At 40.7% G+C, this 17,229-nt stretch overlaps 1 protein-coding gene across 20 annotated transcripts in view; it reads right to left on the reverse strand.

Annotated features, from left to right (window-relative positions):
- Positions 1-17,229, reverse strand: part of LOC118207834 (calcium-dependent secretion activator 1-like) — a 114,568-nt gene that overhangs the window by 80,363 nt on the left and 16,976 nt on the right. For all 20 annotated transcript variants that reach the window (XM_035381925.1, XM_035381924.1, XM_035381939.1 and 17 more), the window contains 2 exons: positions 6,843-6,956; positions 4,098-4,430 (listed from right to left, as the gene is read on the reverse strand). In XM_035381925.1, the coding sequence (XP_035237816.1) occupies positions 4,098-4,430; positions 6,843-6,956 (447 nt within the window). The remainder of the gene's footprint in view (positions 1-4,097; positions 4,431-6,842; positions 6,957-17,229) is intronic.

Below are 17,229 nucleotides of genomic sequence, written 5' to 3' on the forward strand. Positions count from 1 at the left end.
CCCGTTAATCTCTCATCTTAGTCATCCATAGCGCTGGCCAGTGTGTCTCGCCATCATTTTGCGCAATGAAATTACACAGTGCTCATGACTCAACATCACCGTCCCTGCAAAAACACGGTCTGTCATGTGCGCAGCTCAGCAAGGGAAGTGACATTAGAGAGACATAGAACCAATATAAGGAAATGGAGAGGGAAATGGAGAGATGTCTGACTTCATGTGTTTGGCAATCACTTTTAGGAGAACTGAAGACTCTTTTAGGAGAAATGAAGACTCACCTGGCTTCAATGTCTATATAGGTGTGGTTTATGGGGATAAGTCAAGTGAACTTTATTTATAAGGCACATTTAAAAACAACTGGCAATGTCTCACGTGTTGTACAACTGCAATGAATAAATAAATTGATACAAAGAGTGTCCTGTTTCCTGTTTTCTGTTCGAACAAAATCTGCGCTGTACTTGCTTCTGCTGAACTCCCCCTTCCCTGAACTTCATTTTTTCCCTTTCTTGATTTTCACAAGCTCAGAAATAGGTTGTCAAAGTCTCTCCAATTTCAAATTTAGTTTCACCTCCCTCTCCATCTTTGGCTGTCCCTTGCTTACATTACGTGATATGTTTAGTTATTCCTCTCCGCCATTAGTGGTAACTTTACCTGTGATAAGTGTAGATTAAATGCTAGGTTGATCGCTCAGTACCTTGTACGAAATGCGAGATGGTGAGAAGTTCATAGAACCTTCCTCAGTTTCGGATGCGGCCGTTAGACCTTTCCCGAGCAGAACTCCAACAGTAAGCGGAAGGTAGTCACAAACACAAGCTCCCGGTCTACCACCGACCGCCTATTCATATTTCCAACCATTCCACTCCTCTCAGGAATGCATCTGCTGTTGAAAGAGCTAACTAGCAACTCTATTTTGAGAAATGTGAAAGTAGCAACTCCATCAACCATAATTCAATGCATTCCAGGGCAGAGAGCGACCGACAGAGGCAAATCTTTTATTAATTTATTTATGAAATAAAACAGTCACCTCCAATGTGGAGGTGGAATGTGGAATGTGGAATGTCCAATTCGCAAACTACTAATTAATATTTTCCCATCCCTTTAGTATTCAAAAGATTACACGCAGTTCTGCACCTCAGATGCAGACCTTTAAGCTTAAGCCCTCTAACTACAGTGTTATATTATATGCACAAATGCACCGGCCAAAAAAGTATTTGCAGTGACCAGTCCCACAAATGTACTCTAATGAACATTCCCTAACAAACGCCATGACACTTTGCCTGAGTGGCAAGAATTGTAAAATAACGAATTTCTTGTGATGGGATTCAAGTGTGCGAAACGGGCTGTTAGTAACATACTGGGTGAGTCAGCAATGCTTTTGTCTCCTGTGGATTTAGCGGTTCTGCGTAGCGAATATGCGGTCTATGTGGATGCCAACGGTAAGACTGACTGGTAATGGCCAAGACCTACTCTCCACTTCCTGATTGCAGATCAATATCCCAAGCCTTCCAATAACTGAATGGGTTTTTTAATTCACTCACATAATATTTATCACTTTGAGACAAATGAATCAATCAATTAGCTTAATTAAAATGCACAATCCAATCAATTTGTATAGTTTCATCCTTTTTTAAATCCCTGCTGCTAGCTCAAACTCAATCGAGTTCGACTGATTCAATGGAAATTTTTTAAACGTAAATTAAGTCATTTCAAGAATTCACTGGTTTCCAAGCTGTGTTAGAAGTAGGTTAGTAACTGTATTAAATTATCAGATGATGTAAATGTCTCTCATCTCCACTCCCACTCATCCCAACAGTGCATTTTAATCCTGCACAGGATCCGTGTTGAATACATGAACAGGTCTCTGAATTCAAAACGTGAAGTACAACAACATATTATATCTGTGTTAACACAAGCGCAGTGGGGCACATTTTCATCATGTGACGATCCCAAAGTGTCAAAATATTAAAACTAATTAACGTCACATACTGAAGTACATCCCTGCCAGTGCAATGATCCTGGGTTAACACAGAACGAGCTATTTTAAAGATGAAAATGCAGCTGGCGAAAAGAGACGTGTCTGAATAAGTGTCTGTATTTCAATGCCTCTTTCAGAAAAAGCAGTGAAGTGGGTGCACCCTGCGAGAGGTCTGAGTGTGAAACTGCTCTCGCGTTACCAGAGACAGAAAACAACTCTGATCTTGTGACATGGCTATTAGCATAATGCTGTGCTGAAGGGCTAACTTGCATTCATGCCACGGCTGCAAGAAAACACTACCGACTGATGTCTGAAACATACTTTGGTCAATCGCAGAATGCGTAGCTGGAGTTAAACTCAGGTTTAAACCCACCGACCACAGAACCACATTACAACTGCTAATTTCACAGATCCAGATAGCTGTTTCAATCGTCAACCGGTTTAAAACTGAGGTTAAGAATCCAGGTGAGCTTGCTGAAGTTGCTCCCTTAAGCCGGGGAATATACGTTCAGTAATCATTCTGTGTTACTCCCGTGATTTATTTTGAACTGTATGTTTGCCGATATACCGTTTATCTTAGTAAATACAACATCCAAACAGCTGTAGAAAAAATAGACAATGACCTTGATCTCTTACAATGATGTATCTATACATTGCATTGCTGCTGTTGTGGTATGGATTTTTCTCACAGTGTAAATTCATTACAATGCATCATCCTTTTCCATATCCTTTTTCTATTGCTCTGTCACCAACCAAGGTTCACCGGCATACGATTGGGATTGCACGATAGCTAGGTCTCTGAATATCAAACCTGTAAAAAGCAACACTGTGTTGTAAATTTCCATCAATCCCTAACACAAAATGACTGACCCGACCTCACCATTACACCCACTCAGAGCACAAGCAAAATAAAACACCAAACATAAAAAATAATAAAGCATTACTTCACTTGGCTTGGCTTTGCAAACATAATTTATATGCTTACACCTCTCTAAAAATACCAGTCTTGACACTAAGCCACTGCTTTTTTTTCATACACTGCTTTTTCCCCACAAGAACATTGCCCAAATAGCACCAGTCTTCTAGTACTGTGAAGAGGAAAGGCTGATTTGAACCAAAAGAAAAAATGGCCTAGAACACATTCTCTTATTCATGATGTTACCCTCACACTAAAAAATTCATAATTATAACCCAAATCTCAACATTATGGAAAGCAATCACAATCTTTCATTCCACTTACAAAATATGGTCCCTGAAATAATACATAATTTATCAGCTTATTAGGAAAAAGTGGTGATAACTTCAGATAGATGTCCACATTTCATGAATAATGCTGGCTTGGTCTTGGTGGGTAATATTACTCTTGGTTTCTGTTCCCATTAAATATGTAAATATATGGCCTTACAGTTGTCATTATATCCACCGAAGACACCGGGTCATCTGTCGGTTAATCAGAGACCTCTAAAAATAGGCCAGTTTGTGAGTCAGTTTTCCCCATGTCGTTAATGCACTGCGTTGTGCGTCACGCGACACGTGTGCCCCACACCGCCTTTCCACGCCTCCCCTTCCATCGTTCCTGTCCAATTAACCCTCTTTTATTCCAGTTCATTCTGGTTCCTTCATTTTCATTGGGCTAAAACTCCGTCAGTCTGGAACCACATGTATTTATCTGCTGTCCAGCATCTAGACAACCCATTGTGGCTTAGGAAGAGACAGAGGTGAGCAGAAGGAAGATACAGCGGAACCATCCACTGCCGTGTGTTCAGACTTCTACTGTATGAAGTGGTCCAAACTAAAATATGAATGCTTCACAGAGGAAGATGCCTCCTTCTACAGAGCAATTTATGTAGTGTGCCTTCTGACTATAGTTCATTTATTTATTTAGTTATATGCTTAAACTTTATGATGCACCAAATCCCCACCAAATCGCATCACAACCCAGGGGAGTGCCCTTCTGTGTATCCATGAGCAGTCGTGTGGTACTGCATTGCCACGTGAGGTTGTGTGTAGCCATATGCAGTTGTGCACATTTGTGCGCTATAGTGCGCAGTTTTGCAGTAGATTTCAATCCTGCAGTAGTGTGCAGTCATGCGGTTGCAACCTCCCCACCCCAGGGCGTCCTCACCTGACAGGCGTTGTACAGCAGTTGGTGTTCGAACTTCTTGATGCCGAGGATCAGCTGGAACATTTCGTAGAGCTGGTCCTTGCTGAGGATGAGCTCGGAGGCGGCGCTGGCGGTCAGGCGCTGCTGGTGCTTGCGCGGGTCCTCCTCGCCGCGGTAGATGGTGTCGAACTTGGCCATCCAGGAGCTGAGCACCGTCTCCTTGCTCAGGCCGTCGATCTCCGGCAGGCTGCGAACGCGCTTCTCGATGTGCTTCTTGAACACCTCGCGCGAGTCGTTAGCCGAGAAGCCGCCGCTCTGGACCATCCTGGAAACTCGGTCACTCTTAAGGAACACCTGTGGGGGGGGGGGGGGGGGTGCGGGGAGACAAGCAGGGGCTCACTTCTCCAGACAACCTGAAACTTTCTTGTCTAAAGGTTCTGTAAACCTGTACCTAGATTTATTATTACAAATACCCGGGACAACATTCTGACCTTGAGCTTTACTTACCAAAGCCCTGTGTGTCTTTGAGCGCATCCATTTTCTACCTACTGTTAATATTTTAAAGCAATTCACAAAATAATTGAACTGTAAAAAAGAGAGAAAGTTGAGCCATTCCAAATGCATTTCACATTAGTGCTTAATTATGAACAAAAATAATGAATGTTAGCAAACTAACATTTTTTTATCTGAAAATGAGATGCAGTAATGAGATATAGTACGACCAACAGGGGAAGAGCTGAATTTGCCTTATTTTACTTTTAAATTTGCCAAGTGCCATTAAAAAAGAAGCCAGATAAAAATGCAAGGTTATGAAACAGCACAGAGTGCATGCTAAGTAGTAAATGTCCAACAAATGCACAGCCATTTCCATCTGATTAGCCTGTTTTTCTCCTTCAGGGCTTTCTTTATGGGCAAATGTACTGTAGGAAATATGATTTAGCTGAGTTTTATTCATTGATCACAAAGTCTGGTGGTTGTTATGCAGGGCTCTATGCTATTCAGGCTCTATGCTGTTGAATCTTATGTAACTGTAACCTGACTTGAGATGTATACGTTCTGTAAATGTAAAAGTCTTTGCCTACTTCCTTGTGCTTTGATGAAGGGGTGCCCGCAATTTTAAGCCTGGTAGGTTTCAATCCAGAAAGTTTTACAGCCCTATATAAATGACTAACAATCTCTTCAGTGTGATTCACGATTAAATGGGTTGAAGCAAGGGAGTAATTGGTTGAATGAAGTAGATTAAGTGCCCTGATGGAAAAAACATTTGATTGGATCAGGACACCAGCTCATGTTGACTCAAGACTGAGAAAACAATCTACTTCAATTCAGTAATGCATTTAAGAGCAGACAGAGCCACTGTTACAGCTGCCACTGGTGAGGAAGACGGTGACAAATTATTGGAAAATTTCTTATTTAATCTATAGAATGAGTCTCCTCGAATGACGCAAATCTTAGAGGGGGAGAGTTTTCCCCAATGAACTGGCTATGAGAACAACAAGAATATATACACACACTGAATAGGGGAAATAAGAGCAACACAGTGTAACTGAATAATTGAAAAGCAAATATCAGCAGCCTTAATAATTTCAGAATTTCAGAATTTCAGCCTTAATAATTTCCTTAATAATGTTGATTTGTAGCTGCTCTTTTAAATTCCTGGAAAAGTTACTTTGAAAATATGCAAATGCAAGGAAAGATGGCCACTAATTTACCATGGCTGGCAGGGAATTTGATCTTTGGGTGCAGCATGCCTGAAGTTCTTTTTTTATATCCTTGAGAAGTGTAATTATTATTATAGGCTGTGCGACCCTTCAGCTTTGACCTTTGTGTCTTCTCCTGACTCTGTTGACTGCTGCCATGCTTAATAACTCCTTGCAGTACTGTACATGTTCAATACAACACGAGCTAAACTATACCAGCGTTCAACAAATTATCGCTTTCTTTCAGGAATCATCATGCAAAGAGGAGAATCAGAATTATGACATGCTACAATTATGACATGCTACAACAGAATATCTACAGTTTTAGCACATTTACCCTAGGAAAAGAAATACTTTAACCAATTTAGCTATGTAACAAACCAGAAGACGCAGAGTGACATCATATCCTAATAGTTAATATTTTCACCCATTTTGCTTAGTAATTCGGTGTCAATACTGCAATGTTTTTTTTTTTTTTTTGTTTTTTTTTTTATCTGGCCCTTGTTTTGTTTTGGGAGAGAGGGCAGGGAGACAGAAATAACTGATGAGGACAGAGAAAGGGCACCTCCGATGGTAAAGTATATCATAGTACATTCTATTTCTGCACAGAAGTGGAATGTGCTGTGATATACTGTGTGCTGACATTTTGGGGTATATTTTACAACACTTTTTAAAATATACTATACAAGAAAGCACCAATAAAATGTATACATTTCCTCATATGTATTGTTATTGATTTTGTGAATATTATTATTATTATTATTATTATTATTGTTATTATTATTATTTGTAGTAGTAGTAAGAGTAACAGTAATAACACAATTTAGTTACCCAAAATATGTGCATTTCTCAGGTAATATAGTATCAAGTGCTAATCTTTATTGTCATACCTTTATGTAACACGCATTGATATGTGCTTTTCTACATGTTGGTGGATGCAGAACACATTTAAAGCAAGGGTAAGGTGTGCTTACTGGAGGTTAGGGTGCACATGAACAGGCTGGGTGCAGCTGAGGAGCTGGGATGTGTGTGGGGGGGGGGGGGGGGGGGGGGAGTAAGAGGTCACCTCAAAATAGCTCTGGACCGCATTAATGAAAGCTTCATCCGCGACGATCTGAGTCTCCCCATTGAGGAAGGCCTGGAAGCGGTCTTTCACCGTCTGCAGCTGCTGTTTGCTTATCTGTGAAGGAGGAAGGAAGAACGTAAGAACCGATAATGACAAGAACAGAGCCTTCAGCCATCTGAGCTCATCATTTATGCACAGGCTGCAGAGTATCTGACTGCCTGAACACAAGCACTCTGAGATCCTCTGCCTCTCCTACAGGGGTGTGTCCCAATCCTCAAAAAATATATCCTCCTTCCCTCCACTACCACCTCGTCTCCTCCCAAAAACCAACCATTTTGTCCTCCCTCCCTCCAGTGTCCCAATATTGTAGGAGACGAGCAAAGTGCACAGAACTGTATTGGCAAGGCAGCTTCAAACCTCCATATACTTCCGGGTGGATGACCAGTGGTGGTGGGGGAGTGGAAGAAAGGAGGTGAAGAGTTAAAAGTAATGGGACACACTCCATAAAGTGGAAAGCCCTTCCACACATTGACAAAAACACTTCCTTGTACCAGTGCTTTATAACCAGCCCCCTGGTGGATTGGAGAGCACAAGCCACAGAATTTGGACTCACAAACATAATCCACAATTTTTTTAATCATATCCGACAAATATGCTCCAAGTTCACACTCTTCAGAGCCTTCAGGAGACTCATTTGCAGCTAGAAGCACTGCTTTTTATCATTATCAGTTCTACTTTAAGCTCAGGCCAATAAAACAGAAGGAGCCTCCTCATTCCATGAGCCCTCATTACACCCTTAAATCTATTTTTTAATGCGTTCTATAGCCATCTTTAAGTGCAAGGGGGGATTTAACCAATTTCCACCTATGCCCACCTTGTTATGAGGACAGAACTCAACCTGAAACAACTTTTGTTATTCACTGATGATCCACTTTTTTGGACTTAAAAACAAGAATTAAATCTCCCCATTGTCTCCTTCTGCTTATTGATTTTGAGCACTTCTAAACATTACAGAAAAGGAGCAATGTGAAAATATCACTGCTTAAAAAAAGCAGGAAGCTACATTTGTTTAAAATATTGCTCTATCATATTGTAATATTGTAAAATACGCAGTCAAATTTTTAAAATAAATATATTTTGGACTTTTGGTAGAATATAGTTATGTATTACTTCCAGTAATATATTTCCACATAGAATTGCTGTGTGTGCTTTCATTTCATTGACTGTCGAAATTTCAAGTCTACAGTTTGTGCGCAGTTTTTCATCTGGGGTTTTCTTTGCCTGAAATCATACTGAAACTGGTTGTGTGACAAATAAAACTAATCGTAATAGTAACTGTCCTATGAAAGACCCTATTATCTTCAGTAAACACACATTTCATGCTCACATCAAGACAGCAGTGTGAACAAACGAATGACAGACGAGCCTAAGTCAATGTTGCTATGACGATATGCCGCGAGTCACCTGTGCAATTTCCTATTAACGCTCTTAGCCCTCTCCACAGCTAAACACACTGTGGAACAATAGAAAGAATGACCAGATAAGGGTGCAAAAGGGTAATAATCACATAAATGTAATTTGTAGGTGTAAAGCTCACAATGCACACCCCCTTCAGCATGCATATGGGACTTTCATTGTGCACAGGGTTACCAAAGGCCACTTGTTATCTAGAGAGCCGATTTGCGAAAAGATTTTTTATGCTTTACTGTGGCTTTCCCGTCATAGAGCAAGGAACACACGACCCGATTATTCTTTGAAAAAATCATGCTCCATGTTTTTTTTTATTTTGAACTATTTCCCATGGTTCAAACAACTTGAGTTCTCTGTACTCAAGGGAAGCAGTACCAGCATGATATAGAAACAGACATGTATGTGTATAATTCTCGATAAATATCATAAAATTAATTTGTTTATATGTGCAGCCTCTGGGAACATAACACCACTGGACAAGCTGATGTGGAGATATTTGAAGCGCATTTTCCTCCCTGAATGGCCTATAGCTACTTGCCATTGTAAATCCGACAGGCTTATCTAAAATATATTTCATCACACCAAGGGCCAATCAAAACCATATACTGAAATTGAAATATATATTTTTAAAACACAGAGAGTGACCTATCATTTTAAAAGTGCTAAAAACACAGTGTAAGTAAATATAAGATGCTAACCATAGATCTTTGTTCAGGTGGATGGAAGTCTGGTACAGTCTCAATACATTTGAGAGGATTATTTTTTTATTAGGCTTTTTGAATGCTTTGTGAAAAAAAAATATTAAAGGACAATGAATCACTCTATGCAGCAGTAAAAATAAATCACTCCACTGTTGTCATTGAGATAAAAACTCATCCAGACCGAAAACGCTGCTGAGAAAGATTAGCTTATTTACTGTATGTCTGTATGCATGCACAAATGCAAGCCCAGTTGTTGACACTAAACCTGAACAGAGAACGCCGTGCTGGTTCACAGCATCGGACCAATCATTAAACGAGCGCCGCTGAAAATGGGCTCTCGCAATCAAACTCTCCAGAAAAGGCCGTGGAATCTTAACACCTCTCAGCCTCGGTTCCGCAGTGATTAACGCTTGCAAAATGATAATAAAATAATTCACAATGAATAAAACATGCTTGATGATTCGGCGCATCCGTGTCCTCTGATCCTCATTAAACCTGCTGGCGTCATCTAAAATCTGCCTCTGTGACCTCGGGACAGAAAACAGGGTTGAAGGGGACGAAAAAGGTTTTCGATAAAATTGGACGAAATGATACCGATGCCACTCGTTTACCAGAAGGATGAAAGGAGTGGTGTCGACGTCAGTTCAGCCAATTGAACATAAGGAATATACTAATAATAATACTAATAATACTAATAATAATAATAATAATAATGTTTTTTTAGCTTCAATCGACATTTCCTTCTCAAGTGCTTTATGAGCTCCATACTTTCTCATTACATTATAAAACAGTATAATCACATCAGGTCAAAATTTAATTTTACTTTTTCATAGTGGGCAAATCTATAGTACATGGCTGTTTTAAAAACAATTACGCTTTTAAAACAGCCCTGTGTGTTGTACACATTATGCTACCTGTAGGTGTGGTAGGGGTGTCTCCTGTCATTGAGGCTTAAAAGTATGTGTTCTCCATTTAATTACATGAAATACTTGTATATTCTTATGTTCTGGGAATGGGTATCTATGTTTGTTACAAAAATACATATAGGCTATAGGGTTGGATTAATTATGTTTCAGCTTAAATGTACTAAACATGAAAGGGAAGATTTTACAAGCAACACATGTCCAGTAGAAGCAAAATGCAATGTAAGGAAATGAATATAAATAACAACATCAAGGTTACATCACATTGATTTAACAGACACTCTTATCTGAAGTGACTTAACTGTGTTACATGAGCAGTATATTTCCTAACCTGCATGGCTAATCGCATTATCAGGCCAGAGACAGTATATGCAAAGTCAACAATGATAACACGGTCAACCTGAGGTTCATTATAAATATATTGATTTTTCTGGAATCTAATTAATTTCCTGTATAAATCTATTATGCATACAGCTGGTATAGAGCACAGCAATGTGTCACACAACTGATGTTACTGATTTCATTTGGACTGGAATAAAACTGAAAGTTGACGTTCAGCTTCCGTGAAGCAAAACGTACATGGTAAAACATGCAATCTCAATATGTAGCATGTGCATGTCAGATGAGGTCTTGCAAGGGCATTTTTAGAGTTTTAGCAAATCACTGAATTCACACCAAGAGGTGGCTTTGTGAGCACAATGTCACTTTCTTTGGTAAAACTAGCACTTTGCCTGGTAATGTTCACTGACACCCCTGCTATCACCAGCCCAGCCCAGCCAGTGCAAACCTATTTTAGACCAAGAATCTAAGAAGATGAGGAATGTCATTTTTTATCAGAGCTAGACTGAAATAAGCTTGCTTTTGGCCTTCAAATGCCTTTGCACTTATGACAGTGATATTTCAAGGTTATAGTTTTCCTCCACAGCAAGTTCAGGTTTTACTTATTGTAGGAAAAAACCTTGAATAAGAATAAAAACCTGGATTTGTGAAACCGCAGATATTCCTTTTTTATTTTAACCTGAATGGGTACTGACAGTAGTACATAGTCAAATGTTCAGTGTTACTTCATTAGTTGAGTGCACAACCTCTAAATACATACTGAAAACTAAATGGACAAATCACAAAATCATGTGTTCACAAAACCAAATTACTTGTTCGTAGAAATACAAACTTATGTCCACAACTGTACTCACAATATTAACAACGTCACAATATTTGTACAATTTTAACAAAACAATCTTTCTACTCCTAGCAAACTAATCCATTACTGTATTCATACCATTTGTCCCTATAATAGACTAACCTATCAGACCCCACTATCCCCTTCAGTCAGTTAACACCTTGCCCTAACATGTTCCTGCAACCCAATGTATGTAAACATCTCAACGTAACTGGTCAGAAAGGTTAAGATGATTGGATGTGCTGAACCAATCACCTTGCTGGTTGGTATTTTGACAGACAATAGTGTAGTGTTTGACAGAGGCTTGTCTTCATTGATGATGTTACATTCTGATGGAAGCACGATGATTTCTGAAGTGTACAGAAACATCTTATTGGTGGCTTTGATCCAACCAAATGCCTCATTGGACGGCGCTTCGCCCTGCAGCAGGGGGACAACCCCAAACATACTGCTAAATCCACCAGTGCTTTTCAGGGCCACAAACAAAAATGATGTCACTGTCCAAATACTTGTGCACTGCACTGTATGTGTATGCATGCACATGCATGAACATGTGTATGCCTGCAGGTATGACTGCACTGTATGTGTGTATGCGCTTTGGTGCATAGCCTCATTACAAGGCAAAGCACTCCAGCTTATCTCTCCTGTCTCCCATGCAGCATTAAAGGAAGCACACTTAGAAGGGAGGGAGCAGTGGGAAAGTACTGCGTAATAAATCACCTGAGAGACCGTGCAAAAGCCCCATGCCGCCCCCCTCCCCCATCACTGGGAGATTGTGTTACTGCCCTATGGCCCCCTCCCCCTCTCATCAGTGAGAAACTTTTATTGCCCCATGCCCCTTCGCTACAGAGAGACACAGAGAGACTGTAAATATTCTCTCTCCCTCTCTCTCCTCCACACACAAGCACACACAGACACATGCAAGTGCAAGTGTGCACACACACACATGCACGCATGCAAGCACACACACGCGCACACACACACACACACACACATTTGCAAGCGCAAGCATGCACACACACGCACACACACATGTAAGCGCACACACGCATGCAAGCACACACATGCGCACACGCACACACACGCGCACAAACACATTGGCCACTTGCCCCTCCTTGCAGCAGCTAGCGCTCCTCTCATTGGAGGATACAAGCTCCCACCACTGTGAGTCAGCAGCCCCGGGACACAAAGAGAACGAGCCCTGCCATTCCCCCACATGGGCCGGATGAGCTGTAATACACAGATCCTCAGCGATGCGAAACTCTGACTTACAGAACGCTCGACCGAACGGGGGCATGCAGCGCACTTCCCTCCCAGCAAATTGGCGTTGTGAAGATGTTAACAAGATGACTGGTTTCGGATGAAAGCGAAAGTTGAAAAGAAGGCTTTATCGGGTCTTTGTTTCGGCGTCTTGCAGGCTACTTAATTTCGAAAATTCGGTTTAAAATTCTAACAGCCAGCGCACTGAGCGGATCGTTACGCTACTCCCCGCTGAACACAGACCGTGCCATCATGCTCGCATCACAGGCAGCCACCTGCGAAGCACACCGCTGCCTCCTAACGAGGCACACCAGTTTACTTCAGATACCAATATAACAAACTCGGCAGGGGGGCAGGCAGGAACTGAACTCGGGCCCACTGCACTGAAGATTAATTCACCATTAGCCTAAGAGCTAGCCAGCGGTCAGAGTGGGTCACTACAATTCATTTATACACACAGTGAGCTCCATAATGTTAGGGACAAAAACTTTTTCTTTTTTTTCTGGATTTGGCTCTGTACTCTACTGGTGCCTTGAAATGGGGGGACTATAAAAACTGCTGTGATTTCTACATGGTGAATCCAAAATGCATAAAAAATACCCTTTAATAAAAGCTGAGATTCTGCACTTTAACAACTTGTGCGTTGTTTGGTTACAAATCTAAAACTGTGGAGTACAGAGTCAAATCAAGAAAAAAATAGGCCTTTGTCCCAAATATTATGGTTCTCACTGTATATACACAACATTTACAAAAGAATGTGGACACCCCTTCTAATTAGTGGTCTTGGCTACTTCGGGTACACCATTGCTAACAGGTAAAATCAAGCATACAGCCATGAAATCTCCATTGCCAGTAAATATTGCCAGTAGAATAGGTGGTACTGAAGAGCTCAGTGACTTTCAATGTTGCACTATCATAGGATGCAACCTTTCAAACAAGTCAGTTTATCTGCCCTGCTAGAGCTGGAAACCAGAATACCAGAGTACCAGAATTGGAGCCAAGAGAGATCCCTCAACACCCAAAATTAGAACAAAGCCAGACCCTTCAAGAAGAATATCCAGACCAGGCCCAGGCCCCCCAGGACCAAGATTTAGATGAAGACCAGACTTACCAGGTCTTGACAAGTCTAAGACCGAGACCTTTGGCCAAGACTGGCCACTTTCATCAATCCTTGGCAGAAATTATGAAAAAAGGGAAATAACAGATTACGTTGTTCGCAGGGCCTTTGGAAACAAACTTTCAACATTCTCCCAACTTTTTACATTTTTAATTAAACAAATATTTTAGTCAGTTTTTTGAGAAAAGGAAACTTGACATTGGGCCTCATTCAGAAAACATGAAAGTCAAAGAACACACAAATGAAATGAGACAGTAGGCCATTGACCTTCATAAAAATAAAAAAAAGCTTAATGCCTGAAAATACCCAAACAACTGAGTTTAAGACAACTGAAGCAGTGATGAATGTGCCGGGTATTTTGCCCACACACACAGTGAGGAGAATGGTTCAAGAGCCAAAAATGATCCATGTGTCACAGCTGTAGATTTGCAGAAGTTAGTTGCATCTTGGGGTCACTAAGTGCCCCATACTGCACTTACAGACACCACCTCCATGCCAATAAGCTATTTGGTACACTTTTCAGAAGACAGCCTCAACTATCATCCAGCCACATATATAAGCTCCAGAAGTTTGTAAACATCAATGGAACTTTGGATGGATATTCTCAGAGCAACTTGCTGTACGTGTTCTCCCTCCTCACCAAACACTATAGGAGAAGACTCAAAGGTTATCTTTGCAAAGTGGAGGTGCACAATATACTAAATACAAGGCTTCCAATAACTGTGACAAGTCTTTTTTATTCTATGATTTTTTTTTTCTCCGAGCAACTATATCAAAATAAGGTTAGAGAATTTTCTCATATTTCTGAGCACAGAAAACATTTAATAAAAATGAAGGTGAATTTTATCCAGCATTTTCTCTATATATTAATTGGTGGGGGGGGGGGGGGGTATGAAAAGCACTGTTTAAATTATATTATATTGTGTATTTGATCTCATACCATATTTGATATTGACTGATGTTGCTGTCACACAGTGGAAGTGCTGACCTCCCTGGCCTAATCTCATCAGTGCAGCCTCAGTGAAAAGCCCCCGGCCTCGGAGCGGCTAAGCCAGCGGATGACTGACAGCTGCGATCTACACCCAGTCCTCAGTGTGTCTGCTTCTCTCCTCCATCAAACTCATTCACAGACTCACCTCCTCTAGCCCCCCACCTATAACGGTTTTTATGATAAAGTGTTCCAGATTCAGTTTAAAACATTCAGAAATCATATTGACTCTCTGAGGCACAATAACATCAGCAAAGCTGCGTCTTACTGGTCAACAAAACTGCATGTTCTGTAGGTAAATCCAAGCTCATAACAACTCCGCAGTGACTGGTGATGGATCATTGGCCTCAACATGTTTACATTAATTGTCCTTGATTAACAATTGCGCCAACAATCTGAATAATCCATTGGGAGGTAAACATACAGATTCTTTTCACATCACATTTGGGAGAATAAGCAATAAATTCAAATGAGAAAAATCTGTTTTAATCAATGAGTACAGTGCACTTAAATAAAAACGATAAACCACTCTGTTTACCACTTTAGCTTTCAGCACAACCTGCAATAAAGGCTATCAAACAAAACCTGTGCTTCAAGATGCGCACTGCAGAACCTTGCCATGTATATTGTCGTGAAACTTTGACATTTTAAACTTCTAATCATAGCACCACCATGTGGGCTATTGCGGAGATATTACATGTGTTGGTACGCTCCGTAATTATGAATCTTGGGTCAAGTTTGAAGTCTTTGGCATATACCATCTCATGGAATACTGTGCAAACTTGAGGAAAACAACAACAATAATAAGTTCAGAGGAAAACAACAGCAGAAAGCAATGCAGTGCAATGTGTTCACCCCAATAGCATGCCTCAGTGCTGTAAAAGAGATCCAGAACACCTTTCTGAGCAGGACTGATATTGCTGGGCAGACAAGATATAGTTTTGGGATGATGTGAAGAGACCTACAGCTCTTCTCTGCGGAGTGAGTATCCTTTCACTGCCAATCACCATCACACTTCTCTTTGCTTAGGTTACTTTCCCTGCAGGTGCTGGGTGAACTGTCAGACATGTTCAGACTGACATGTTCAAATATGAGGGGATGTTAACTGTTTGCTCACAAAGGCAGTCTTTATGAATACTGGAGCAAATGAACCATGAATTACAATAGCCTCACTTAACAGGCTCAGCACCTACAGCACTCTAAGCCTGACTAGACAGATCAGAACCCTATGGTCATAAGCCCACCCTGAGCCTGACCAGACTGCTCAGAATCCTATGGTTATGACCCACTGTGAGCCTGACCAGGCTGCTCAGAACCCTAAGCTCATAACCCCACTCTCAGCCTGGCCAGGTTGCTCATAACCTCATTGCAATATGAGCCTGACCAGGTTGCTCGTAACCTTCTGGCACTATGTCCTAAGAAATATATGAATGACATAGTTCATTCCATTATTTATCAAATGAAATATTTTTTTTCTACATTGAATTTCTTATTTCTTTGAAATATGACAAAAAAATTAAATACAATCTTAACAAAAAACAAGAAAATTAGTTTCTTTAGTTTACGTTTGCTTTCACAATAGCCTATAAGATATTATTCATCTGAAGGTTCATTATTGCTTATAATGTTCATCTCACCCGTAATACTCATTTGCACTCACTTCTCTAGACAGCTCATCTGGTCAGACTCATACAGTATTTGCAGCCTTTATTTAGTTCAAGCATCAGCATAAAAATCTATGCACACACACATGCACGCACGCACACACACACACACACATGCACACACACACTCCTCTCAAATATAATGTGCATGTGTATCTCTGCTGAAGACTGTTTTCACACAGACCATTTTAATGAAGCCAGGATTCACCATAAAACTCTTAACCAGGGGTGTCAAACTGAATCCCAAGCGGTACTGCAGTGTCTGCAGGTTTTTGTGTTTTCCTTGCAATCAGCTGCCAGTTAAAGCCTTGAGAACAAGGTGTGAGGATTCCTTAGCCAATCAATGACTTAAATGAAACACTTGTGCCAAGAACACCCCAAAAACCAGCAGACACTACAGCTCTCCAGGACTGGAGTTTGACACCTGTGATCTAAACAAACCCTTCCATTTGCACTATAGAGTCAGGGTTAAGAATTTCATTTATGTTAAGAACAAACATTGACTGAATTCAACTCAAGATCTGGGTATCTCCTGCTTAAGAACTCCCTGTTAATCCTCTTACCACTTGATTATGTTACATTCGCTCACTTAGCAGCCATACTCACAAAAGCTGATAGTACAGACATTTGACAACCTGCCCATTCATACAGCTGCCTATGTTCACATTATGTTCTTAGCACAGAGTGTAACAAAACACACCTACCTAGAAATCAAATCTATTGCACTTAACCTCAGCTCTTCTGTTCCTTTGTTCAGTTTCCTCCTAACCGCACTCCAAACTAGGTCCTCATAATGATGCCTAGAAATCCAGGTTCAATGTGCTGTCGGTAACTTTGCCATTCCTGATCCCATACCATCACCTGTACCACCCAATCCGAGGTTCCGCATTCAAACAGCACATCCTCCCGCTACTTGTTTAGTCAGGATTTGCCATTGGATGTTAAATTAGGGGTGTTAAATTTGGACTAAAATGCTCCTACTGTATTTTATATGTCTATTTTAGAAAATAAGTGACTGAATATGAATTGTTATCAGAAAAGTGTTTTTCTCTCTAAGATGTGCACTCTGCTAGTGAGAGGGCGG

This window comes from Anguilla anguilla, chromosome 11 (genome assembly GCF_013347855.1).
Source record: "Anguilla anguilla isolate fAngAng1 chromosome 11, fAngAng1.pri, whole genome shotgun sequence".
Taxonomy (NCBI): Eukaryota; Metazoa; Chordata; class Actinopteri; order Anguilliformes; family Anguillidae; genus Anguilla; species Anguilla anguilla.